This window comes from Salmo salar, chromosome ssa13 (genome assembly GCF_905237065.1).
Source record: "Salmo salar chromosome ssa13, Ssal_v3.1, whole genome shotgun sequence".
Lineage (NCBI taxonomy): Eukaryota > Metazoa > Chordata > Actinopteri > Salmoniformes > Salmonidae > Salmo > Salmo salar.
The window spans coordinates 98,685,397-98,713,167 of NC_059454.1; the positions used below are offsets into that span (position 1 = coordinate 98,685,397).

General features: G+C 56.1%; 1 protein-coding gene across 2 annotated transcripts in view; it reads right to left on the reverse strand.

Moving 5' to 3' along the window:
• epb41l4a (erythrocyte membrane protein band 4.1 like 4A) overlaps positions 1-27,771 on the reverse strand; it is a 130,341-nt gene that overhangs the window by 17,756 nt on the left and 84,814 nt on the right. For both annotated transcript variants that reach the window (XM_014138591.2, NM_001165322.1), the window contains 1 exon segment: positions 24,279-24,389. In XM_014138591.2, coding sequence (XP_013994066.1) covers positions 24,279-24,389 — 111 coding nt within the window.

Below are 27,771 nucleotides of genomic sequence, written 5' to 3' on the forward strand. Positions count from 1 at the left end.
TATTCTGCAACTACCCGAGTCCTGTCCCCTCCTCTCCTTTTCTGCCACTACTTGAGTCCTGTCCCCACCTCTCCTCTTCTGCCACTACCTGAGTCCTGTCCCCTCCTCTCCTCTTCTGCCACTACCTGAGTCCTGTCCCCTCCTCTCCTCTTCTGCCACTACCTGAGTCCTGTCCCCTCCTCTCCTCTTCGGCCACTACCCGAGTCCTGTCCCTTCCTCTCCTCTTCGGCCACTACCCGAGTCCTGTCCCCTTCTCCCCTATTCTGCAACTACCCGAGTCCTGTCCCTCCCTCTCCTCTTCTGCCAATACTTGACTCCTGTCCCCTCCTCACCTCTTCTGCCACTACCCAAGTCCTGTCCCCTCCGCTCCACCTCTGCCACTACCTTTGTCCTGTCCCCTCCTCTCCTCTTCTGCCACTACCTGAGTCCTGTCCCCTCCTCTGTCTCTTTTGTCACTACCTGAGTCCTGTCCCCTCCTCTCTACTTCTGCCACTACCTGAGTCCTGTCCCCTCCTCTCCTCTTCTGCCACTACCCGAGTCCTGTCCCCTCCTCTGTCTCTTTTGTCACTACCTGAGTCCTGTCCCCTCCTCTCTACTTCTGCCACTACCTGAGTCCTGTCCCCTCCTCTCCACTTCTGCCACTACCTGAGTCCTGTCCCCTCCTCTCCTCTTCTGCCACTACATGAGTCCTGTCCCCTCCTCTCCACTTCTGCCACTACCTGAGTCCTGTCCCCTCCTCACCACTTCTGCCACTACCTGAGTCCTGTCCCCTCCTCTCCTCTTCTGCCACTACCTGAGTCCTGTCCCCTCCTCTCCTCTTCTACCACTACCCGAGTCCTGCACCCTCCTCTCCTCTTCTGCCACTACTTGAGTCCTGTCCCCTCCTCTTCTGCCACTACCTGAGCCCTGTCCCCTCTTCTCCCCTTCCGCCACTACCTGAGTCCTGTTCTCTCCTCTCCTCTTCCGCCAATACACGAGTCCTGTCCCCTCCTCTCCACTTCTGCCACTACCCGAGTCCTGTCCCCTCCTCTCCTCTTCTGCCACTACCCGAGTCCTGTCCCCTCCTCTCCTCTTCAGCCACTACTTGAGTCCTGTCCCCTCCTCTTCTGCCACTACCTGAGCCCTGTCCCCTCTTCTTCTCTTCCGCCACTACCTGAGTCCTGTTTTCTCCTCTCCTCTTCCGCCAATACCCGAGTCCTGTCCCCTCCTCTCTACTTCTGCCACTACCTAAGCCCTGTCGCCTCCTCTCCTCTTCTCTTCTGCCACCACCTGAGTCCTGTTCCCTCTTCTCCTCTTCTGCCACTACCCGAGTCCTGTCCCCTCCTCTTCTGCAACTACTCGAGTCCTGTCCCCTCCTCTCCCACTACCCGAGTCCTGTCCCCTCCTCTCCTCTTCTGCCACTACATGAGTCCTGTCCCCTCCTCCCCACTTCTGCCACTACCTGAGTCCTGTCCCCGCCTCGCCACTTCTGCCACTACCTGAGTCCTGTCCCCTCCTCTCCTCTTCTGCCACTACCCGAGTCCTGTCCCCTCCTCTCCACTTCTGCCACTACCTAAGCCCCGTCGCCTCCTCTCCTCTTCTGCCACCACCTGAGTCCTGTTCCCTCTTCTCCTCTTCTGCCACTACCCGAGTCCTGTCCCCTCCTTTTCTGCAACTACTCGAGTCCTGTCCCCTCCTCTTCTGCCACTACCCGAGTCCTGTCCCCCCTCTCCACTTCTGCCACTACCCAAGTCCTGTCCCCTCCTCTCCTCTTCTGCCACTACTTGAGTCCTGTCCCCTCCTCTTCTGCCACAACCTGAGCCCTGTCCCCTCCTCTCCTCTTCTGCCACAACCTGAGCCCTGTCCCCTCCTCTCCTCTTCTGCCACTACCTGACTCCTGTCCCCTCCTCTCCACTTCTGCCACTACCTGAGTCCTGTCCCCTCCTCTATCTCTTTTGCCACTACCCGAGTCCTGTACCCTCCTCTCCACTTCTGCCACTACCTGAGTCCTGTTCCCTCTTCTTCTCTTCTGCCACTACCTGAGTCCTGTGCCCTCTTCTCCCCTCTTCTGCCACTACCTGAGTCCTGTTCTCTCCTCCCCTCTTCTGCCACTACCTGAGTCCTGTCCCCTCCTCTCTACTTCTGCCACTACCTAAGCCCTGTCGCCTCCTCTCCTCTTCTCTTCTGCCACCACCTGAGTCCTGTTCCCTCTTCTCCTCTACTGCCACTAGCCGAGTCCTGTCCCCTCCTCTTCTGCAACTACTCGAGTCCTGTCCCCTCCTCCCCACTTCTGCCACTACCTGAGTCCTGTCCCCGCCTCGCCACTTCTGCCACTACCTGAGTCCTGTCCCCTCCTCTCCTCTTCTGCCACTACCCGAGTCCTGTCCCCTCCTCTCCTCTTCTGCCACTACTTGAGTCCTGTCCCCTCCTCTTCTGCCACTACCTGAGCCCTGTCCCCTCTTCTCCTCTTCTGCCACTACCTGACTCCTGTTCTCTCCTCTCCTCTTCCGCCAATACCCGAGTCCTGTCCCCTCCTCTCCACTTCTGCCACCACCTAAACCCCGTCGCCTCCTCTCCTCTTCTGCCACCACCTGAGTCCTGTTCCCTCTTCTCCTCTTCTGCCACTACCCGAGTCCTGTCTCCTCCTTTTCTGCAACTACTAGAGTCCTGTCCACTCCTCTCCTACTACCCGAGTCCTGTCCCCTCCTCTTCTGCCACTACCCGAGTCCTGTCCCCCCCTCTCCACTTCTGCCACTACCCAAGTCCTGTCCCCTCCTCTCCTCTTCTGCCACTACTTGAGTCCTGTCCCCTCCTCTTCTGCCACAACCTGAGCCCTGTCCCCTCCTCTCCTTTTCTGCCACAACCTGAGCCCTGTCCCCTCCTCTCCTCTTCTGCCACTACCTGACTCCTGTCCCCTCCTCTCCACTTCTGCCACTACCTGAGTCCTGTCCCCTCCTCTATCTCTTTTGCCACTACCCGAGTCCTGTCCCCTCCTCTCCACTTCTGCCACTACCTGAGTCCTGTTCCCTCTTCTTCTCTTCTGCCACTACCTGAGTCCTGTTCCCTATTCTCCCCTCTTCTGCGACTACCTGAGTCCTGTTCTCTCCTCCCCTCTTCTGCCACAAACTGAGTCCTGTCCCCTCCTCTTCTCTTCTGCCACTACCCGACTTCTGTCCCCTCCTCTCCTCTTCTGCCACTTCCCGAGTCCTGTCCCCTCCTCTCCTCTTCTTCCACTACTTGAGTCCTTTCCCCTCCTCTCCTCTTCTGCCACTACCCGAGTCCTGTCCCCTCCTCTCCTCTTCTGCCACTACTTGAGTCCTTTCCCCTCCTCTCCTCTTCTGCCACTACCTGAGACCTGTCCCCTCCTCTATCTCTTTTGCCACTACCCGAGTCCTGTCCCCTCCTCCCCACTTCTGCCACTACCTAAGCCCTGTCGCCTCCTCTCCTCTTCTGCCACTACCTGAGTCCTGTTCCCTCTTCTCCTCTTCTGCCACTACCTGAGTCCTGTTCCCTCTTCTCCTCTTCTGCCACTACCTGAGTCCTGTTCCCTCTTCTCCTCTTCTGCCACTACCTGAGTCCTGTTCTCTCCTCTCCTCTTCTGCCACTACCTGAGTCCTGTCCCCTCCTCTCCTCTTCTGCCACTACCCGAGTCCTGTCCCCTCCTCTCCTCTTCTGCCACTACTTGAGTCCTGTCCCCTCCTCTTCTGCCACTACCTGAGCCCTGTCCCCTCTTCTTCTCTTCCGCCACAACCTGAGTCCTGTTCTCTCCTCTCCTCTTCCGCCAATACACGAGTCCTGTCCCCTCCTCTCCACTTCTGCCACTACCTAAGCCCTGTTGCCTCCTCTCCTCTTCTGCCACCACCTGAGTCCTGTTCCCTCTTCTCCTCCTCTGCCAATACCCGAGTCCTGTCCCCGCCTCTTCTGCCACTACCCGAGTCCTGTCCCTCCCTCTCCTCTTCTGCCAATACTTGAACCCTGTCCCCTCCTCTCCACTTCTGCCACTACCTGAGTCCTGTCCCCTCCTCTCAACTTCTGCCACTACCCGAGTCCTGTCCCCTCCTCTCCTCTTCTGCCACTACCCGAGTCCTGTCCCCTCCTCTCCTCTTCAGCCACTACTTGAGTCCTGTCCCCTCCTCTTCTGCCACTACCTGAGCCCTGTCCCCTCTTCTTCTCTTCCGCCACTACCTGAGTCCTGTTTTCTCCTCTCCTCTTCTGCCAATACCCGAGTCCTGTCCCCTCCTCTCTACTTCTGCCACTACCTAAGCCCTGTCGCCTCCTCTCCTCTTCTCTTCTGCCACCACCTGAGTCCTGTTCCCTCTTCTCCTCTTCTGCCACTACCCGAGTCCTGTCCCCTCCTCTTCTGCAACTACTCGAGTCCTGTCCCCTCCTCTCCCACTACCCGAGTCCTGTCCCCTCCTCTCCTCTTCTGCCACTACCCGAGTCCTGTCCCCTCCTCTCCTCTTCAGCCACTACTTGAGTCCTGTCCCCTCCTCTTCTGCCACTACCTGAGCCCTGTCCCCTCTTCTTCTCTTCCGCCACTACCTGAGTCCTGTTTTCTCCTCTCCTCTTCCGCCAATACCCGAGTCCTGTCCCCTCCTCTCTACTTCTGCCACTACCTAAGCCCTGTCGCCTCCTCTCCTCTTCTCTTCTGCCACCACCTGAGTCCTGTTCCCTCTTCTCCTCTTCTGCCACTACCCGAGTCCTGTCCCCTCCTCTTCTGCAACTACTCGAGTCCTGTCCCCTCCTCTCCCACTACCCGAGTCCTGTCCCCTCCTCTCCTCTTCTGCCACTACATGAGTCCTGTCCCCTCCTCCCCAATTCTGCCACTACCTGAGTCCTGTCCCCGCCTCGCCACTTCTGCCACTACCTGAGTCCTGTCCCCTCCTCTCCTCTTCTGCCACTACCCGAGTCCTGTCCCCCCCCTCCACTTCTGCCACTACCTAAGCCCCGTCGCCTCCTCTCCTCTTCTGCCACCACCTGAGTCCTGTTCCCTCTTCTCCTCTTCTGCCACTACCCGAGTCCTGTCCCCTCCTTTTCTGCAACTACTCGAGTCCTGTCCCCTCCTCTTCTGCCACTACCCGAGTCCTGTCCCCCCTCTCCACTTCTGCCACTACCCAAGTCCTGTCCCCTCCTCTCCTCTTCTGCCACTACTTGAGTCCTGTCCCCTCCTCTTCTGCCACAACCTGAGCCCTGTCCCCTCCTCTCCTCTTCTGCCACAACCTGAGCCCTGTCCCCTCCTCTCCTCTTCTGCCACTACCTGACTCCTGTCCCCTCCTCTCCACTTCTGCCACTACCTGAGTCCTGTCCCCTCCTCTATCTCTCTTGCCACTACCCGAGTCCTGTACCCTCCTCTCCACTTCTGCCACTACCTGAGTCCTGTTCCCTCTTCTTCTCTTCTGCCACTACCTGAGTCCTGTGCCCTCTTCTCCCCTCTTCTGCCACTACCTGAGTCCTGTTCTCTCCTCCCCTCTTCTGCCACTACCTGAGTCCTGTCCCCTCCTCTCTACTTCTGCCACTACCTAAGCCCTGTCGCCTCCTCTCCTCTTCTCTTCTGCAACCACCTGAGTCCTGTTCCCTCTTCTCCTCTACTGCCACTAGCCGAGTCCTGTCCCCTCCTCTTCTGAAACTACTCGAGTCCTGTCCCCTCCTCCCCACTTCTGCCACTACCTGAGTCCTGTCCCCGCCTCGCCACTTCTGCCACTACCTGAGTCCTGTCCCCTCCTCTCCTCTTCTGCCACTACCCGAGTCCTGTCCCCTCCTCTCCTCTTCTGCCACTACTTGAGTCCTGTCCCCTCCTCTTCTGCCACTACCTGAGCCCTGTCCCCTCTTCTCCTCTTCCGCCACTACCTGACTCCTGTTCTCTCCTCTCCTCTTCCGCCAATACCCGAGTCCTGTCCCCTCCTCTCCACTTCTGCCACCACCTAAGCCCCGTCGCCTCCTCTCCTCTTCTGCCACCACCTGAGTCCTGTTCCCTCTTCTCCTCTTCTGCCACTACCCGAGTCCTGTCTCCTCCTTTTCTGCAACTACTCGAGTCCTGTCCACTCCTCTCCTACTACCCGAGTCCTGTCCCCTCCTCTTCTGCCACTACCCGAGTCCTGTCCCCCCCTCTCCACTTCTGCCACTACCCAAGTCCTGTCCCCTCCTCTCCTCTTCTGCCACTACTTGAGTCCTGTCCCCTCCTCTTCTGCCACAACCTGAGCCCTGTACCCTCCTCTCCTTTTCTGCCACAACCTGAGCCCTGTCCCCTCCTCTCCTCTTCTGCCACTACCTGACTCCTGTCCCCTCCTCTCCACTTCTGCCACTACCTGAGTCCTGTCCCCTCCTCTATCTCTTTTGCCACTACCCGAGTCCTGTCCCCTCCTCTCCACTTCTGCCACTACCTGAGTCCTGTTCCCTCTTCTTCTCTTCTGCCACTACCTGAGTCCTGTTCCCTCTTCTCCCCTCTTCTGCGACTACCTGAGTCCTGTTCTCTCCTCCCCTCTTCTGCCACAAACTGAGTCCTGTCCCCTCCTCTTCTCTTCTGCCACTACCCGACTTCTGTCCCCTCCTCTCCTCTTCTGCCACTTCCCTGAGTCCTGTCCCCTCCTCTCCTCTTCTGCCACTACCCGAGTCCTGTCCCCTCCTCTCCTCTTCTGCCACTACTTGAGTCCTGTCCCCTCCTCTTCTGCCACTACCTGAGCCCTGTCCCCTCCTCTCCTCTTCTGCCACTACCTGACTCCTGTCCCCTCCTCTCCACTTCTGCCACTACCTGAGTCCTATCCCCTCCTATCTCTTTTGCCACTACCCGAGTCCTGTCCCCTCCTCTCCACTTCTGCCACTACCTGAGTCCTGTTCCGTCTTCTTCTCTTCTGCCACTACCTGAGTCCTGTTCCCTCTTCTGCCACTACCTGAGTCCTGTTCTCTCCTCCCCTCTTCTGCCACTACCTGAGTCCTGTCCCCTCCTCTTCTCTTCTGCCACTACCCGACTTCTGTCCCCTCCTCTCCTCTTCTGCCACTTCCCGAGTCCTGTCCCCTCCTCTCCTCTTCTGCCACTACTTGAGTCCTTTCCCCTCCTCTCCTCTTCTGCCACTACCCGAGTCCTGTCCCCTCCTCTCCTCTTCTGCCACTACTTGAGTCCTTTCCCCTTCTCTCCTCTTCTGCCACTACCTGAGACCTGTCCCCTCCTCTATCTCTTTTGCCACTACCCGAGTCCTGTCCCCTCCTCTCCTCTTCTGCCACTACTTGAGTCCTTTCCCCTCCTCTCTTCTGCCACTACCGAGTTGTCCTCTCTCCTCTTCTGCCACTACTTGAGTCCTTTCCCCTCTCTCCTCTTCTGCCACTACCTGAGCCCTGTCCCCTCTTCTTCTCTTCCGCCACTACCTGAGTCCTGTTTTCTCCTCTCCTCTTCCGCCAATACCCGAGTCCTGTCCCCTCCTCTCTACTTCTGCCACTACCTAAGCCCTGTCGCCTCCTCTCCTCTTCTCTTCTGCCACCACCTGAGTCCTGTTCCCTCTTCTCCTCTTCTGCCACTACCCGAGTCCTGTCCCCTCCTCTTCTGCAACTACTCGAGTCCTGTCCCCTCCTCTCCCACTACCCGAGTCCTGTCCCCTCCTCTCCGCTTCTGCCACTACATGAGTCCTGTCCCCTCCTCTCCACTTCTGCCACTACCTGAGTCCTGTCCCCGCCTCGCCACTTCTGCCACTACCTGAGTCCTGTCCCCTCCTCTTCTGCCACTACCTGAGCCCTGTCCCCTCTTCTCCTCTTCCGCCACTACCTGACTCCTGTTCTCTCCTCTCCTCTTCCGACAATACCCGAGTCCTGTCCCCTCCTCTCCACTTCTGCCGCTACCTAAGCCCCGTCGCCTCCTCTCCTCTTCTGCCACCACCTGAGTCCTGTTCCCTCTTCTCCTCTTCTGCCACTACCCGAGTCCTGTCTCCTCCTTTTCTGCAACTACTCGAGTCCTGTCCACTCCTCTCCTACTACCCGAGTCCTGTCCCCTCCTCTTCTGCCACTACCCGAGTCCTGTCCCCCCCTCTCCACTTCTGCCACTACCCAAGTCCTGTCCCCTCCTCTCCTCTTCTGCCACTACTTGAGTCCTGTCCCCTCCTCTTCTGCCACAACCTGAGCCCTGTCCCCTCCTCTCCTTTTCTGCCACTACCCAAGTCCTGTCCCCTCCTCTCCTCTTCTGCCACTACTTGAGTCCTGTCCCCTCCTCTTCTGCAACTACTCGAGTCCTGTCCCCTCCTCTCCCACTACCCGAGTCCTGTCCCCTCCTCTCCTCTTCTGCCACTACATGAGTCCTGTCCCCTCCTCCCCACTTCTGCCACTACCTGAGTCCTGTCCCCGCCTCGCCACTTCTGCCACTACCTGAGTCCTGTCCCCTCCTCTCCTCTTCTGCCACTACCCGAGTCCTGTCCCCTCCTCTCCACTTCTGCCACTACCTAAGCCCCGTCGCCTCCTCTCCTCTTCTGCCACCACCTGAGTCCTGTTCCCTCTTCTCCTCTTCTGCAACTACCCGAGTCCTGTCCCCTCCTTTTCTGCAACTACTCGAGTCCTGTCCCCTCCTCTTCTGCCACTACCCGAGTCCTGTCCCCCCTCTCCACTTCTGCCACTACCCAAGTCCTGTCCCCTCCTCTCCTCTTCTGCCACTACTTGAGTCCTGTCCCCTCCTCTTCTGCCACAACCTGAGCCCTGTCCCTCCTCTCCTCTTCTGCCACAACCTGAGCCCTGTCCCCTCCTCTCCTCTTCTGCCACTACCTGACTCCTGTCCCTCCTCTCCACTTCTGCCACTACCTGAGTCCTGTCCCCTCCTCTATCTCTTTTGCCACTACCCGAGTCCTGTACCCTCCTCTCCACTTCTGCCACTACCTGAGTCCTGTTCCCTCTTCTTCTCTTCTGCCACTACCTGAGTCCTGTGCCCTCTTCTCCCCTCTTCTGCCACTACCTGAGTCCTGTTCTCTCCTCCCCTCTTCTGCCACTACCTGAGTCCTGTCCCCTCCTCTCTACTTCTGCCACTACCTAAGCCCTGTCGCCTCCTCTCCTCTTCTCTTCTGCCACCACCTGAGTCCTGTTCCCTCTTCTCCTCTACTGCCACTAGCCGAGTCCTGTCCCCTCCTCTTCTGCAACTACTCGAGTCCTGTCCCCTCCTCCCCACTTCTGCCACTACCTGAGTCCTGTCCCCGCCTCGCCACTTCTGCCACTACCCGAGTCCTGTCCCCTCCTCTCCTCTTCTGCCACTACCCGAGTCCTGTCCCCTCCTCTCCTCTTCTGCCACTACTTGAGTCCTGTCCCCTCCTCTTCTGCCACTACCTGAGCCCTGTCCCCTCTTCTCCTCTTCCGCCACTACCTGACTCCTGTTCTCTCCTCTCCTCTTCCGCCAATACCCGAGTCCTGTCCCCTCCTCTCCACTTCTGCCACCACCTAAATCCTGTCGCCTCCTCTTCTCTTCTGCCACCACCTGAGTCCTGTTCCCTCCTCTCCTCTTCTGCCACTACCCGAGTCCTGTCTCCTCCTCTTTCTGCCACTACCAGAGTCCTGTCCCCTCTTCTCTCTCTTCTGCCACTACCTGAGTCCTGTTCCCTCTTCTCCCCTCTTCTGCAACTACCTGAGTCCTGTTCTCTCCTCCCCTCTTCTGCCACAAACTGAGTCCTGTCCCCTCCTCTTCTCTTCTGCCACTACCCGACTTCTGTCCCCTCCTCTCCTCTTCTGCCACTTCCCGAGTCCTGTCCCCTCCTCTCCTCTTCTGCCACTACTTGAGTCCTTTCCCCTCCTCTCCTCTTCTGCCACTACCCGAGTCCTGTCCCCTCCTCTCCTCTTCTGCCACTACCTGAGACCTGTCCCCTCCTCTATCTCTTTTGCCACTACCCGAGTCCTGTCCCCTCCTCTCCACTTCTGCCACTACCTAAGCCCTGTCGCCTCCTCTCCTCTTCTGCCACTACCTGAGTCCTGTTCCCTCTTCTCCTCTTCTGCCACTACCTGAGTCCTGTTCCCTCTTCTCCTCTTCTGCCACTACCTGAGTCCTGTTCCCTCTTCTCCTCTTCTGCCACTACCTGAGTCCTGTTCCCTCTTCTCCTCTTCTGCCACTACCTGAGTCCTGTCCCCTCCTCTCCTCTTCTGCCACTACCCGAGTCCTGTCCCCTCCTCTCCTCTTCTGCCACTACTTGAGTCCTGTCCCCTCCTCTCCTCTTCTGCCACTACTTGAGTCCTGTCCCCTCCTCTTCTGCCACTACCTGAGCCCTGTCCCCTCTTCTTCTCTTCCGCCACAACCTGAGTCCTGTTCTCTCCTCTCCTCTTCCGCCAATACACGAGTCCTGTCCCCTCCTCTCCACTTCTGCCACTACCTAAGCCCTGTTGCCTCCTCTCCTCTTCTGCCACCACCTGAGTCCTGTTCCCTCTTCTCCTCCTCTGCCAATACCCGAGTCCTGTCCCCGCCTCTTCTGCCACTACCCGAGTCCTGTCCCTCCCTCTCCTCTTCTGCCAATACTTGAACCCTGTCCCCTCCTCTCCACTTCTGCCACTACCTGAGTCCTGTCCCCTCCTCTCCACTTCTGCCACTACCCGAGTCCTGTCCCCTCCTCTCCTCTTCTGCCACTACCCGAGTCCTGTCCCCTCCTCTCCTCTTCAGCCACTACTTGAGTCCTGTCCCCTCCTCTTCTGCCACTACCTGAGCCCTGTCCCCTCTTCTTCTCTTCCGCCACTACCTGAGTCCTGTTTTCTCCTCTCCTCTTCCGCCAATACCCGAGTCCTGTCCCCTCCTCTCTACTTCTGCCACTACCTAAGCCCTGTCGCCTCCTCTCCTCTTCTCTTCTGCCACCACCTGAGTCCTGTTCCCTCTTCTCCTCTTCTGCCACTACCCGAGTCCTGTCCCCTCCTCTTCTGCAACTACTCGAGTCCTGTCCCCTCCTCTCCCACTACCCGAGTCCTGTCCCCTCCTCTCCTCTTCTGCCACTACCCGAGTCCTGTCCCCTCCTCTCCTCTTCAGCCACTACTTGAGTCCTGTCCCCTCCTCTTCTGCCACTACCTGAGCCCTGTCCCCTCTTCTTCTCTTCCGCCACTACCTGAGTCCTGTTTTCTCCTCTCCTCTTCCGCCAATACCCGAGTCCTGTCCCCTCCTCTCTACTTCTGCCACTACCTAAGCCCTGTCGCCTCCTCTCCTCTTCTCTTCTGCCACCACCTGAGTCCTGTTCCCTCTTCTCCTCTTCTGCCACTACCCGAGTCCTGTCCCCTCCTCTTCTGCAACTACTCGAGTCCTGTCCCCTCCTCTCCCACTACCCGAGTCCTGTCCCCTCCTCTCCTCTTCTGCCACTACCCGAGTCCTGTCCCCTCCTCTCCTCTTCAGCCACTACTTGAGTCCTGTCCCCTCCTCTTCTGCCACTACCTGAGCCCTGTCCCCTCTTCTTCTCTTCCGCCACTACCTGAGTCCTGTTTTCTCCTCTCCTCTTCCGCCAATACCCGAGTCCTGTCCCCTCCTCTCTACTTCTGCCACTACCTAAGCCCTGTCGCCTCCTCTCCTCTTCTCTTCTGCCACCACCTGAGTCCTGTTCCCTCTTCTCCTCTTCTGCCACTACCCGAGTCCTGTCCCCTCCTCTTCTGCAACTACTCGAGTCCTGTCCCCTCCTCTCCCACTACCCGAGTCCTGTCCCCTCCTCTCCTCTTCTGCCACTACATGAGTCCTGTCCCCTCCTCCCCACTTCTGCCACTACCTGAGTCCTGTCCCCGCCTCGCCACTTCTGCCACTACCTGAGTCCTGTCCCCTCCTCTCCTCTTCTGCCACTACCCGAGTCCTGTCCCCCCTCCACTTCTGCCACTACCTAAGCCCCGTCGCCTCCTCTCCTCTTCTGCCACCACCTGAGTCCTGTTCCCTCTTCTCCTCTTCTGCCACTACCCGAGTCCTGTCCCCTCCTTTTCTGCAACTACTCGAGTCCTGTCCCCTCCTCTTCTGCCACTACCCGAGTCCTGTCCCCCTCTCCACTTCTGCCACTACCCAAGTCCTGTCCCCTCCTCTCCTCTTCTGCCACTACTTGAGTCCTGTCCCTCCTCTTCTGCCACAACCTGAGCCCTGTCCCCTCCTCTCCTCTTCTGCCACAACCTGAGCCCTGTCCCCTCCTCTCCTCTTCTGCCACTACCTGACTCCTGTCCCTCCTCTCCACTTCTGCCACTACCTGAGTCCTGTCCCCTCCTCTATCTCTCTTGCCACTACCCGAGTCCTGTACCCTCCTCTCCACTTCTGCCACTACCTGAGTCCTGTTCCCTCTTCTTCTCTTCTGCCACTACCTGAGTCCTGTGCCCTCTTCTCCCCTCTTCTGCCACTACCTGAGTCCTGTTCTCTCCTCCCCTCTTCTGCCACTACCTGAGTCCTGTCCCCTCCTCTCTACTTCTGCCACTACCTAAGCCCTGTCGCCTCCTCTCCTCTTCTCTTCTGCAACCACCTGAGTCCTGTTCCTCTTCTCCTCTACTGCCACTAGCCGAGTCCTGTCCCCTCCTCTTCTGCAACTACTCGAGTCCTGTCCCCTCCTCCCCACTTCTGCCACTACCTGAGTCCTGTCCCCGCCTCGCCACTTCTGCCACTACCTGAGTCCTGTCCCCTCCTCTCCTCTTCTGCCACTACCCGAGTCCTGTCCCTCCTCTCCTCTTCTGCCACTACTTGAGTCCTGTCCCCTCCTCTTCTGCCACTACCTGAGCCCTGTCCCCTCTTCTCCTCTTCCGCCACTACCTGACTCCTGTTCTCTCCTCTCCTCTTCCGCCAATACCCGAGTCCTGTCCCCTCCTCTCCACTTCTGCCACCACCTAAGCCCCGTCGCCTCCTCTCCTCTTCTGCCACCACCTGAGTCCTGTTCCCTCTTCTCCTCTTCTGCCACTACCCGAGTCCTGTCTCCTCCTTTTCTGCAACTACTCGAGTCCTGTCCACTCCTCTCCTACTACCCGAGTCCTGTCCCCTCCTCTTCTGCCACTACCCGAGTCCTGTCCCCCCCCTCTCCACTTCTGCCACTACCCAAGTCCTGTCCCCTCCTCTCCTCTTCTGCCACTACTTGAGTCCTGTCCCCTCCTCTTCTGCCACAACCTGAGCCCTGTACCCTCCTCTCCTTTTCTGCCACAACCTGAGCCCTGTCCCTCCTCTCCTCTTCTGCCACTACCTGACTCCTGTCCCCTCCTCTCCACTTCTGCCACTACCTGAGTCCTGTCCCCTCCTCTATCTCTTTTGCCACTACCCGAGTCCTGTCCCCTCCTCTCCACTTCTGCCACTACCTGAGTCCTGTTCCCTCTTCTTCTCTTCTGCCACTACCTGAGTCCTGTTCCCTCTTCTCCCCTCTTCTGCGACTACCTGAGTCCTGTTCTCTCCTCCCCTCTTCTGCCACAAACTGAGTCCTGTCCCCTCCTCTTCTCTTCTGCCACTACCCGACTTCTGTCCCCTCCTCTCCTCTTCTGCCACTTCCCGAGTCCTGTCCCTCCTCTCCTCTTCTGCCACTACCCGAGTCCTGTCCCCTCCTCTCCTCTTCTGCCACTACTTGAGTCCTGTCCCCTCCTCTTCTGCCACTACCTGAGCCCTGTCCCCTATTCTCCTCTTCCGCCACTACCTGACTCCTGTTCTCTCCTCTCCTCTTCCGCCAATACCCGAGTCCTGTCCCCTCCTCTCCACTTCTGCCACTACCTAAGCCCCGTCGCTTCCTCTCCTCTTCTGCCACCACCTGAGTCCTGTTCCCTCTTCTCCTCTTCTGCCACTACCCAAGTCCTGTCCCCTCCTTTTCTGCAACTACTCGAGTCCTGTCCCCTCCTCTTCTGCCACTACCTGAGTCCTGTCCCCTCCTCTCCTCTTCTGCCACTACCCGAGTCCTGTCCCCTCCTCTCCTCTTCTGCCACTACTTGAGTCCTGTCCCCTCCTCTTCTGCCACTACCTGAGCCCTGTCCCCTCTTCTTCTCTTCCGCCACAACCTGAGTCCTGTTCTCTCCTCTCCTCTTCCGCCAATACACGAGTCCTGTCCCCCCCTCTCCACTTCTGCCACTACCTAAGCCCTGTTGCCTCCTCTCCTCTTCTGCCACCACCTGAGTCCTGTTCCCTCTTCTCCTCCTCTGCCAATACCCGAGTCCTGTCCCCGCCTCTTCTGCCACTACCCGAGTCCTGTCCCTCCCTCTCCTCTTCTGCCAATACTTGAACCCTGTCCCCTCCTCTCCACTTCTGCCACTACCTGAGTCCTGTCCCCTCCTCTCCACTTCTGCCACTACCCGAGTCCTGTCCCCTCCTCTCCTCTTCTGCCACTACCCGAGTCCTGTCCCCTCCTCTCCTCTTCAGCCACTACTTGAGTCCTGTCCCCTCCTCTTCTGCCACTACCTGAGCCCTGTCCCCTCTTCTTCTCTTCCGCCACTACCTGAGTCCTGTTTTCTCCTCTCCTCTTCCGCCAATACCCGAGTCCTGTCCCCTCCTCTCTACTTCTGCCACTACCTAAGCCCTGTCGCCTCCTCTCCTCTTCTCTTCTGCCACCACCTGAGTCCTGTTCCCTCTTCTCCTCTTCTGCCACTACCCGAGTCCTGTCCCTCCTCTTCTGCAACTACTCGAGTCCTGTCCCTCCTCTCCCACTACCCGAGTCCTGTCCCCTCCTCTCCTCTTCTGCCACTACCCGAGTCCTGTCCCCTCCTCTCCTCTTCAGCCACTACTTGAGTCCTGTCCCCTCCTCTTCTGCCACTACCTGAGCCCTGTCCCCTCTTCTTCTCTTCCGCCACTACCTGAGTCCTGTTTTCTCCTCTCCTCTTCCGCCAATACCCGAGTCCTGTCCCCTCCTCTCTACTTCTGCCACTACCTAAGCCCTGTCGCCTCCTCTCCTCTTCTCTTCTGCCACCACCTGAGTCCTGTTCCCTCTTCTCCTCTTCTGCCACTACCCGAGTCCTGTCCCCTCCTCTTCTGCAACTACTCGAGTCCTGTCCCCTCCTCTCCCACTACCCGAGTCCTGTCCCCTCCTCTCCTCTTCTGCCACTACATGAGTCCTGTCCCCTCCTCCCCACTTCTGCCACTACCTGAGTCCTGTCCCCGCCTCGCCACTTCTGCCACTACCTGAGTCCTGTCCCCTCCTCTCCTCTTCTGCCACTACCCGAGTCCTGTCCCCCTCCACTTCTGCCACTACCTAAGCCCCGTCGCCTCCTCTCCTCTTCTGCCACCACCTGAGTCCTGTTCCCTCTTCTCCTCTTCTGCCACTACCCGAGTCCTGTCCCCTCCTTTTCTGCAACTACTCGAGTCCTGTCCCTCCTCTTCTGCCACTACCCGAGTCCTGTCCCCCCTCTCCACTTCTGCCACTACCCAAGTCCTGTCCCTTCCTCTCCTCTTCTGCCACTACTTGAGTCCTGTCCCCTCCTCTTCTGCCACAACCTGAGCCCTGTCCCCTCCTCTCCTCTTCTGCCACAACCTGAGCCCTGTCCCCTCCTCTCCTCTTCTGCCACTACCTGACTCCTGTCCCCTCCTCTCCACTTCTGCCACTACCTGAGTCCTGTCCCCTCCTCTATCTCTCTTGCCACTACCCGAGTCCTGTACCCTCCTCTCCACTTCTGCCACTACCTGAGTCCTGTTCCCTCTTCTTCTCTTCTGCCACTACCTGAGTCCTGTGCCCTCTTCTCCCCTCTTCTGCCACTACCTGAGTCCTGTTCTCTCCTCCCCTCTTCTGCCACTACCTGAGTCCTGTCCCCTCCTCTCTACTTCTGCCACTACCTAAGCCCTGTCGCCTCCTCTCCTCTTCTCTTCTGCAACCACCTGAGTCCTGTTCCCTCTTCTCCTCTACTGCCACTAGCCGAGTCCTGTCCCCTCCTCTTCTGCAACTACTCGAGTCCTGTCCCCTCCTCCCCACTTCTGCCACTACCTGAGTCCTGTCCCCGCCTCGCCACTTCTGCCACTACCTGAGTCCTGTCCCCTCCTCTCCTCTTCTGCCACTACCCGAGTCCTGTCCCCTCCTCTCCTCTTCTGCCACTACTTGAGTCCTGTCCCCTCCTCTTCTGCCACTACCTGAGCCCTGTCCCCTCTTCTCCTCTTCCGCCACTACCTGACTCCTGTTCTCTCCTCTCCTCTTCCGCCAATACCCGAGTCCTGTCCCCTCCTCTCCACTTCTGCCACCACCTAAGCCCCGTTGCCTCCTCTCCTCTTCTGCCACCACCTGAGTCCTGTTCCCTCTTCTCCTCTTCTGCCACTACCCGAGTCCTGTCTCCTCCTTTTCTGCAACTACTCGAGTCCTGTCCACTCCTCTCCTACTACCCGAGTCCTGTCCCCTCCTCTTCTGCCACTACCCGAGTCCTGTCCCCCCCCTCTCCACTTCTGCCACTACCCAAGTCCTGTCCCCTCCTCTCCTCTTCTGCCACTACTTGAGTCCTGTCCCCTCCTCTTCTGCCACAACCTGAGCCCTGTACCCTCCTCTCCTTTTCTGCCACAACCTGAGCCCTGTCCCTCCTCTCCTCTTCTGCCACTACCTGACTCCTGTCCCCTCCTCTCCACTTCTGCCACTACCTGAGTCCTGTCCCCTCCTCTATCTCTTTTGCCACTACCCGAGTCCTGTCCCCTCCTCTCCACTTCTGCCACTACCTGAGTCCTGTTCCCTCTTCTTCTCTTCTGCCACTACCTGAGTCCTGTTCCCTCTTCTCCCCTCTTCTGCGACTACCTGAGTCCTGTTCTCTCCTCCCCTCTTCTGCCACAAACTGAGTCCTGTCCCCTCCTCTTCTCTTCTGCCACTACCCGACTTCTGTCCCCTCCTCTCCTCTTCTGCCACTTCCCGAGTCCTGTCCCCTCCTCTCCTCTTCTGCCACTACCCGAGTCCTGTCCCCTCCTCTCCTCTTCTGCCACTACTTGAGTCCTGTCCCCTCCTCTTCTGCCACTACCTGAGCCCTGTCCCCTATTCTCCTCTTCCGCCACTACCTGACTCCTGTTCTCTCCTCTCCTCTTCCGCCAATACCCGAGTCCTGTCCCCTCCTCTCCACTTCTGCCACTACCTAAGCCCCGTCGCTTCCTCTCCTCTTCTGCCACCACCTGAGTCCTGTTCCCTCTTCTCCTCTTCTGCCACTACCCGAGTCCTGTCCCCTCCTTTTCTGCAACTACTCGAGTCCTGTCCCCTCCTCTCCTACTACCCGAGTCCTGTCCCTCCTCTTCTGCCACTACCCGAGTCCTGTCCCCCCCCTCCCCACTTCTGCCACTACCCAAGTCCTGTCCCCACCTCTCCTCTTCTGCCACTACTTGAGTCCTGTCCCCTCCTCTTCTGCCACAACCTGAGCCCTGTCCCCTCCTCTCCTCTTCTGCCACTACTTGAGTCCTGTCCCCTCCTCTTCTGCCACAACCTGAGCCCTGTCCCCTCCTCTCCTCTTCTGCCACTACCTGACTCCTGTCCCCTCCTCTCCACTTCTGCCACTACCTGAGTCCTATCCCCTCCTCTATCTCTTTTGCCACTACCCGAGTCCTGTCCCCTCCTCTCCACTTCTGCCACTACCTGAGTCCTGTTCCGTCTTCTTCTCTTCTGCCACTACCTGAGTCCTGTTCCCTCTTCTCCCCTCTTCTGCCACTACCTGAGTCCTGTTCTCTCCTCCCCTCTTCTGCCACTACCTGAGTCCTGTCCCCTCCTCTTCTCTTCTGCCACTACCCGACTTCTGTCCCCTCCTCTCCTCTTCTGCCACTTCCCGAGTCCTGTCCCCTCCTCTCCTCTTCTGCCACTACTTGAGTCCTTTCCCCTCCTCTCCTCTTCTGCCACTACCCGAGTCCTGTCCCCTCCTCTCCTCTTCTGCCACTACTTGAGTCCTTTCCCCTTCTCTCCTCTTCTGCCACTACCTGAGACCTGTCCCCTCCTCTATCTCTTTTGCCACTACCCGAGTCCTGTCCCCTCCTCTCCTCTTCTGCCACTACTTGAGTCCTTTCCCCTCCTCTCCTCTTCTGCCACTACCCGAGTCCTGTCCCTCATCTCCTCTTCTGCCACTACTTGAGTCCTTTCCCCTCCTCTCCTCTTCTGCCACTACCTGAGCCCTGTCCCCTCTTCTTCTCTTCCGCCACTACCTGAGTCCTGTTTTCTCCTCTCCTCTTCCGCTCAATACCCGAGTCCTGTCCCCTCCTCTCTACTTCTGCCACTACCTAAGCCCTGTCGCCTCCTCTCCTCTTCTCTTCTGCCACCACCTGAGTCCTGTTCCCTCTTCTCCTCTTCTGCCACTACCCGAGTCCTGTCCCCTCCTCTTCTGCAACTACTCGAGTCCTGTCCCCTCCTCTCCCACTACCCGAGTCCTGTCCCCTCCTCTCCGCTTCTGCCACTACATGAGTCCTGTCCCCTCCTCTCCACTTCTGCCACTACCTGAGTCCTGTCCCCGCCTCGCCACTTCTGCCACTACCTGAGTCCTGTCCCTCCTCTTCTGCCACTACCTGAGCCCTGTCCCCTCTTCTCCTCTTCCGCCACTACCTGACTCCTGTTCTCTCCTCTCCTCTTCCGAAAATACCCGAGTCCTGTCCCCTCCTCTCCACTTCTGCCGCTACCTAAGCCCCGTCGCCTCCTCTCCTCTTCTGCCACCACCTGAGTCCTGTTCCCTCTTCTCCTCTTCTGCCACTACCCGAGTCCTGTCTCCTCCTTTTCTGCAACTACTCGAGTCCTGTCCACTCCTCTCCTACTACCCGAGTCCTGTCCCCTCCTCTTCTGCCACTACCCGAGTCCTGTCCCCCCCTCTCCACTTCTGCCACTACCCAAGTCCTGTCCCCTCCTCTCCTATTCTGCCACTACTTGAGTCCTGTCCCCTCCTCTTCTGCCACAACCTGAGCCCTGTCCCCTCCTCTCCTTTTCTGCCACAACCTGAGCCCTGTCCCCTCCTCTCCTCTTCTGCCACTACCTGACTCCTGTCCCCTCCTCTCCACTTCTGCCACTACCTGAGTCCTGTCCCCTCCTCTATCTCTTTTGCCACTACCCGAGTCCTGTACCCTCCTCTCCACTTCTGCCACTACCTGAGTCCTGTTCCCTCTTCTTCTCTTCTGCCACTACCTGAGTCCTGTTCCCTCTTCTCCCCTCTTCTGCGACTACCTGAGTCCTGTTCTCTCCTCCCCTCTTCTGCCACAAACTGAGTCCTGTCCCCTCCTCTTCTCTTCTGCCACTACCCGACTTCTGTCCCCTCCTCTCCTCTTCTGCCACTTCCCGAGTCCTGTCCCCTCCTCTCCTCTTCTGCCACTACTTGAGTCCTTTCCCCTCCTCTCCTCTTCTGCCACTACCCGAGTCCTGTCCCCTCCTCTCCTCTTCTGCCACTACTTGAGTCCTTTCCCCTCCTCTCCTCTTCTGCCACTACCTGAGACCTGTCCCCTCCTCTATCTCTTTTTCCACTACCCGAGTCCTGTCCCCTCCTCTCCACTTCTGCCACTACCTAAGCCCTGTCGCCTCCTCTCCTCTTCTGCCACTACCTGAGTCCTGTTCCCTCTTCTCCTCTTCTGCCACTACCTGAGTCCTGTTCCCTCTTCTCCTCTTCTGCCACTACCTGAGTCCTGTTCTCTCCTCTCCTCTTCTGCCACTACCTGAGTCCTGTCCCCTCCTCTCCTCTTCTGCCACTACCCGAGTCCTGTCCCCTCCTCTCCTCTTCTGCCACTACTTGAGTCCTGTCCCCTCCTCTTCTGCCACTACCTGAGCCCTGTCCCCTCTTCTCCTCTTCCGCCACTACCTGAGTCCTGTTCTCTCCTCTCCTCTTCCGCCAATACCCGAGTCCTGTCCCCTCCTCTCCACTTCTGCCACTACCTAAGCCCTGTCGCCTCCTCTCCTCTTCTGCCACCACCTGAGTCCTGTTCCCTCTTCTCCTCCTCTGCCAATACCCGAGTCCTGTCCCCGCCTCTTCTGCCACTACCCGAGTCCTGTCCCTCCCTCTCCTCTTCTGCCAATACTTGACCCCTGTCCCCTCCTCTCCACTTCTGCCACTACCTGAGTCCTGTCCCCTCCTCTCCACTTCTGCCACTACCTGAGTCCTGTCCCCTCCTCTCCTCTTCTGCCACTACCCGAGTTCTGTCCCCTCCTCTCCTCTTCAGCCACTACTTGAGTCCTGTCCCCTCCTCTTCTGCCACTACCTGAGCCCTGTCCCCTCTTCTTCTCTTCCGCCACAACCTGAGTCCTGTTTTCTCCTCTCCTCTTCCGCCAATACCCGAGTCCTGTCCCCTCCTCTCTACTTCTGCCACTACCTAAGCCCTGTCGCCTCCTCTCCTCTTCTCTTCTGCCACCACCTGAGTCCTGTTCCCTCTTCTCCTCTTCTGCCACTACCCGAGTCCTGTCCCCTCCTCTTCTGCAACTACTCGAGTCCTGTCCCCTCCTCTCCCACTACCCGAGTCCTGTCCCCTCCTCTCCGCTTCTGCCACTACATGAGTCCTGTCCCCTCCTCTCCACTTCTGCCACTACCCGAGTCCTGTCCCCGCCTCGCCACTTCTGCCACTACCTGAGTCCTGTCCCCTCCTCTCCTCTTCTGCCACTACCCGAGTCCTGTCCCCTCCTCTCCTCTTCTGCCACTACTTGAGTCCTGTCCCCTCCTCTTCTGCCACTACCTGAGCCCTGTCCCCTATTCTCCTCTTCCGCCACTACCTGACTCCTGTTCTCTCCTCTCCTCTTCCGCCAATACCCGAGTCCTGTCCCCTCCTCTCCACTTCTGCCACTACCTAAGCCCCGTCGCTTCCTCTCCTCTTCTGCCACCACCTGAGTCCTGTTCCCTCTTCTCCTCTTCTGCCACTACCCGAGTCCTGTCCCCTCCTTTTCTGCAACTACTCGAGTCCTGTCCCCTCCTCTCCTACTACCCGAGTCCTGTCCCCTCCTCTTCTGCCACTACCCGAGTCCTGTCCCCCCCTCTCCACTTCTGCCACTACCCAAGTCCTGTCCCCTCCTCTCCTCTTCTGCCACTACTTGAGTCCTGTCCCCTCCTCTTCTGCCACAACCTGAGCCCTGTCCCCTCCTCTCCTCTTCTGCCACTACTTGAGTCCTGTCCCCTCCTCTTCTGCCACAACCTGAGCCCTGTCCCCTCCTCTCCTCTTCTGCCACTACCTGACTCCTGTCCCCTCCTCTCCACTTCTGCCACTACCTGAGTCCTATCCCCTCCTCTATCTCTTTTGCCACTACCCGAGTCCTGTCCCCTCCTCTCCACTTCTGCCACTACCTGAGTCCTGTTCCGTCTTCTTCTCTTCTGCCACTACCTGAGTCCTGTTCCCTCTTCTCCCCTCTTCTGCCACTACCTGAGTCCTGTTCTCTCCTCCCCTCTTCTGCCACTACCTGAGTCCTGTCCCCTCCTCTTCTCTTCTGCCACTACCCGACTTCTGTCCCCTCCTCTCCTCTTCTGCCACTTCCCGAGTCCTGTCCCCTCCTCTCCTCTTCTGCCACTACTTGAGTCCTTTCCCCTCCTCTCCTCTTCTGCCACTACCCGAGTCCTGTCCCCTCCTCTCCTCTTCTGCCACTACTTGAGTCCTTTCCCCTTCTCTCCTCTTCTGCCACTACCTGAGACCTGTCCCCTCCTCTATCTCTTTTGCCACTACCCGAGTCCTGTCCCCTCCTCTCCTCTTCTGCCACTACTTGAGTCCTTTCCCCTCCTCTCCTCTTCTGCCACTACCCGAGTCCTGTCCCCTCCTCTCCTCTTCTGCCACTACTTGAGTCCTTTCCCCTCCTCTCCTCTTCTGCCACTACCTGAGCCCTGTCCCCTCTTCTTCTCTTCCGCCACTACCTGAGTCCTGTTTTCTCCTCTCCTCTTCCGCCAATACCCGAGTCCTGTCCCCTCCTCTCTACTTCTGCCACTACCTAAGCCCTGTCGCCTCCTCTCCTCTTCTCTTCTGCCACCACCTGAGTCCTGTTCCCTCTTCTCCTCTTCTGCCACTACCCGAGTCCTGTCCCCTCCTCTTCTGCAACTACTCGAGTCCTGTCCCCTCCTCTCCCACTACCCGAGTCCTGTCCCCTCCTCTCCGCTTCTGCCACTACATGAGTCCTGTCCCCTCCTCTCCACTTCTGCCACTACCTGAGTCCTGTCCCCGCCTCGCCACTTCTGCCACTACCTGAGTCCTGTCCCTCCTCTTCTGCCACTACCTGAGCCCTGTCCCCTCTTCTCCTCTTCCGCCACTACCTGACTCCTGTTCTCTCCTCTCCTCTTCCGACAATACCCGAGTCCTGTCCCCTCCTCTCCACTTCTGCCGCTACCTAAGCCCCGTCGCTTCCTCTCCTCTTCTGCCACCACCTGAGTCCTGTTCCCTCTTCTCCTCTTCTGCCACTACCCGAGTCCTGTCCCCTCCTTTTCTGCAACTACTCGAGTCCTGTCCCCTCCTCTCCTACTACCCGAGTCCTGTCCCCTCCTCTTCTGCCACTACCCAAGTCCTGTCCCCCCCTCTCCACTTCTGCCACTACCCAAGTCCTGTCCCCTCCTCTCCTCTTCTGCCACTACTTGAGTCCTGTCCCCTCCTCTTCTGCCACAAACTGAGCCCTGTCCCCTCCTCTCCTCTTCTGCCACTACCTGACTCCTGTCCCCTCCTCTCCACTTCTGCCACTACCTGAGTCCTGTCCCCTCCTCTCCACTTCTGCCACTACCTGAGTCCTGTCCCCTCCTCTATCTCTTTTGCCACTACCCGAGTCCTGTCCCCTCCTCTCCACTTCTGCCACTACCTGAGTCCTGTTCTCTCCTCTCCTCTTCTGCCACTACCTGAGTCCTGTTCTCTCCTCTCCTGCCATTACCTGAGTCCTGTTCCCTCTTCTTCTCTTCTGCCACTACCTGAGTCCTGTTCCCTCTTCTCCCCTCTTCTGCCACTACCTGAGTCCTGTTCTCTCCTCCCCTCTTCTGCCACTACCTGAGTCCTGTCCCCTCCTCTTCTCTTCTGCCACTACCCGACTTCTGTCCCCTCCTCTCCTGTTCTACCACTTCCCGAGTCCTTTCCCCTCCTCTCCTCTTCTGCCACTACCCGAGTCCTGTCCCCTCCTCTCCTCTTCTGCCACTACTTGAGTCCTTTCCCCTCCTCTCCTCTTCTGCCACTACCTGAGACCTGTCCCCTCCTCTATCTCTTTTGCCACTACCCGAGTCCTGTCCCCTCCTCTCCACTTCTGCCACTACCTAAGCCCTGTCGCCTCCTCTCCTCTTCTGCCACTACCTGAGTCCTGTTCCCTCTTCTCCTCTTCTGCCACTACCTGAGTCCTGTTCCCTCTTCTCCTCTTCTGCCACTACCTGAGTCCTGTTCTCTCCTCTCCTCTTCTGCCACTACCTGAGTCCTGTTCTCTCCTCTCCTGCCATTACCTGAGTCCTGTTCCCTCTTCTCCTCTTCTGCCACTACCTGAGTCCTGTTCTCTCCTCTCCTCTTCTGCCACTACCCGAGTCCTGTTCCCTCTTCTCCTCTTCTGCCACTACCTGAGTCCTGTTCCCTCTTCTCCTCTTCTGCCACTACCTGAGTCCTGTTCCCTCTTCTCCTCTTCTGCCACTACCTGAGTCCTGTTCTCTCCTCTCCTCTTCTGCCACTACCTGAGTCCTGTCCCCTCCTCTTCTCTTCTGCCACTACCCAAGTCCTGTCCCCTCCTCTTCTCTTCTGCCACTACCTGAGGTTCACTTTCTACCTGCACATGAAGCACAGCTAGTCAGGCTATGGACAGTCCATATAACTGTCAATTATTGGCAGCACAGGTGAAACGTCATAGGTTAGCTAGGTGAAGGGGACACATCTCTACCAGCACAGGCGTCATGCCTATAGAGGGCACATGGGCACGTGCCCCCTCAGATTTGTCCTGTTGGTGTTTCTCTGTAATACTACTATTCACCTAGCAATTTTATGAAGTTGGCTTTAGCTGACCTAGATAGGTTACCAATCTCCCAACCTGATAACTAGCTACCAAGAAGCCATTTCAGGCTATCAATCAAGTTAGAGTAGCTAGCTTGTCTAACTATCTAACTAGCTGGCATGCCTGCTGGCAAGGTTGGTAGACATTAGAAAAGCAAGTAATTACAAAATGTGCTGAATAAGACTCATTCCTTTCAATATTTTACCCAGATTTTAGCAGCAATGCAGAGAAGCATATTTAGTTTCTTTAAAAAAATGACCACCAGAAAATAAACATATTTTTTACATAGAATTAAGCATAATGATTATGGCTCTAGATTACAGGAAAAGTTGTTTCAGGTGTTTTGAAATGCAAAAATCTCCAACTTCCGAAAGGGGGGCTACCCTCCAGACCAGCCCCCCAGGCATCCTCACGTACTTTGGGCTCCCTCTGATTTTTGGGATGCATGACATCCCTGAGCACAGGGTACACCTGGACAGTTGATGGACAGTACATACTAGTGTGAGCTGATCTATTGGGAGGAGAGGTGAGGTGGGTTGACATGTCATAGGTGAAAGATCATAGGAGAAGGCTACACACCAGCGTGGGTTCTGGGACGTTTCCTTCCCGCTGCCTCCTGAAGGGGTGCCACCACGTGCCTTGGGGAATTTGGGCGACTTGGTTCGTTGGTTGGCCGTGTTGTACAGTCCACTGGGGATGAAAACAAGGAAACTTGATCAGAATTAGCATCAGGACAGGCAGCTAGCTGTCAATAATACATACATTGATCTATATAGTGAATGATCTGTTGGCAAAAAAAACCTAAGTATAGTCCTTAGTCATCATGCTGATACAAATGACATTCCTCTTCACCTAGTCATAACCACATTGACACAGATACGTCAGTAAATGGCAGGATGATGACATCATAGTCTCAGAGGATACATCTAAATGCCAAGGCAACAGGTCATACCAATGGCTGCTGGTTAGTGATCCCAGGCCTCACACACATCCTGTCTCTCTGCATTCATTGGCTTCAGATAAGGCCCCTCTGACACACACACACACACGCACACACGTACACACACACAAAAACACACGTACACACACGTACACACACTCACAGCCCCCGGAGAGGGAAAGAGGGAGCACATCACAGCCCCAAGATAACACAAATCAGTATGGAGATGAAATAACGTTGAAACCAGCTCATTGATATGCAAATAGCCTCGGATAATACTAAATTATCATCAGAAGACAGTGGCTGTGTCTGAAATGGCAATCTATTCCCTATGTAGTGCACTACTTTTCACCGGGGCTTTGGTCAAAAGTACTGCACTATGTTGGGAGTAGGGTGCAATTTCGTACGAAGACCGGCTCTGCAGGTTCAACAAGATGAATGGGCAGTTCTGTTACATTTTTGTCATTTAGCAGAAGCTCTTATCCAGAGTAACTTCCAGGCGTATTTCTAAGTAGTGGTCGCCCGTGAGAATCAAACCCACAACCCTGGCGTTGGAAATGCCATGCTCTACCAACTGAGCCACACAGTCCTATCTCTAGATAATTTGTGTGTATGCATTGATATGTAGGCTACGTGTGCCTTTTCATTTTTTTTATGTATTTCTGTCCTTGAGCTGTTCTTGTCTATTGATGTTCTGTATTATGTCATTCTGTATTATTGTTTCATGTTTTGTGTGGACCGCAGGAAGAGCAGCTGCTGCTTTACAACAGCTAATGGGGATCCTAATAAGATACCAAATACCAATACCAATCTCTTTGTGTCTGTCTCCATGCTACTGTGCAAACACTATGAACTTAGCCTGGTCCCAGATCTGTTTGTAATGTGTTGCCAACTCCTATGGTCATTGTTTGGCATGACAGTATTAACCTCTTACATCTAGACGTTCCGCTAGCGGAACACCTGCTCCAATATCCAATGATAGGCGTGGCGCGAATTACAAATTCCTCAAAAACCCAAAACTTCCATTTTTCAAACATATGACTTGTCACGACACCGACGGATGGTGGCGCCCCTCCTCGGCCGGGCGGAGCTCGGCGGTCGTCGTCGCCGGCCTACTAGCTACCATCGATCCTTTTTTGTTTCACTTTCTGTTGGTTAGGTCTAGGTAGGCACGCACCTGTTTTGGGTTAGTCATTAGTAGGGGGGGGTTATTTAGTTTAGCGTAGGATGTCTGTGTTTGTGCGTGATTGTGTTTCTTGTCCGGTTTATGTGCTTGAGGAACGTGTGCTGGTTTTCCTCTGCCTGTGGTTGGTTTCATTGTGTACACCACCGCAGAATTATTTAAGGGCTGCGTCCCTATATTTTTGGCGACCACATCCAGTTTTCTTGAATAAAGAAGTGTGGTCAAGAACTCTCTGTCTCCTGCGCCTGACTCTACCTCTCCTGTTTTTTCGAGCCAGCCCGTGACATGACTATTTTACACCATTTTAAAGACAAGACTCTCATTAATCTAACCACACTGTCCGATTTCAAAAAGGCTTTACAGCGAAAGCAAAACATTAGATTATGTCAGCAGAGTACCCAGCCAGAAATAATCAGACACTCATTTTTCAAGCTAGCATATAATGTCACAAAAAACAAAACCACAGCTAAATGCAGCACTAACCTTTGATGATCTTCATCAGATGACACGCCTAGGACATTATGTTATACAATACATGCATGTTTTGTTCAATCAAGTTCATATTTATATCAAAAACCAGCTTTTTACATTAGCATGTGACGTTCAGAACTAGCATTCCCACCGAAAACTTCCGGTGAATTTACTACTTACTCACGATAAACGTTCACAAAAAACATAATTATTTTAAGAATTATAGATACAGAACTCCTTTGTGCAATCGAGGTGTCCGATTTTAAAATAGCTTTTCGGTGAAAGCACATTTTGCAATATTCTGAGTAGATAGCCCAGCCATCACGGCTAGCTATTTTGACACCCACCATGTTTGGCCCTCACCAAACTCCGATTTACTATTAGAAAAGTTTGATTACCTTTGGTGTTCTTCGTCAGAATGCACTCCCAGGACTGCTACTTCAATAACAAATGTTGGTTTGGTTCAAAATAATCCATAGTTATATCCAAATAGCGGCGTTTTGTTCGTGCGTTCAAGACACTATCCAAGGGTGACGAAGGGTTACGCGCCCGACGCGTTTCGTGACAAAAAAATTCTAAATATTCCATTACCGTACTTCGAAGCATGTCAACCGCTGTTTAAAATCAATTTTTATGCCATTTTTCTCGTAAAAAAGTGATAATATTCCGACCGGGAGTGGTTGTTTTCGTTCAAAGAGAGAGAAAGTAAACATGGAGTCGACTCGTGCACGAGCTTCAGTCTCATAGTACTCTGACCGGCCACTATCCAAACGCGCTAATGTTTTTCAGCCAGGGCCTGCAAAGCCACGATTCAGCGTTTTGCCGCCTTCTGAGAGCCCATGGGAGCCGTAGGAAGTGTCACGTAACAGCAGAGATCCCCTGTTTTGGATAGAGATAATCAAGAAGGCCAAGAAATGGTCAGACAGGGTACTTCCTGTACAGAATCTTCTCAGGTTTTGGCCTGCCAAATGAGTTCTGTTATACTCACAGACACCATTCAAACAGTTTTAGAAACTTTGGAGTGTTTTCTATCCAAAGCTAATAATTATATGCATATTCTAGTTTCTGGGCAGGAGTAATAATCAGATTAAATCGGGTACGTTTTTTATCCGGCCGTGAAAATACTGCCCCCTATCCATAACAGGTTAACAGATCTGGGACCAAGCTACTGTGAACGAGGGAGACGTATAGACACAAACTGGCTGCCACTGTGCTCTCACACATACATCTTCCAGCAGTGTATTTGATGAAGCCGCTGGGAGGGTTTTCTATGTTCAGCCTCCTACATTGATGGAGGGCTTTGCTCTGTTCCTCAGTTGTCGTGAGTAAGGTCAACAAGGAAACCTACTTAACCCTAGCTGCAATCCCTCTCCTGCCTGTCACACTATTTTCTCCAGATGTGCGTGTGTGTGTGCTGACGTTTAATCCACCAAATATTAATGATGTAACCAATGCAAATGTAACCGATGTGAAATGGC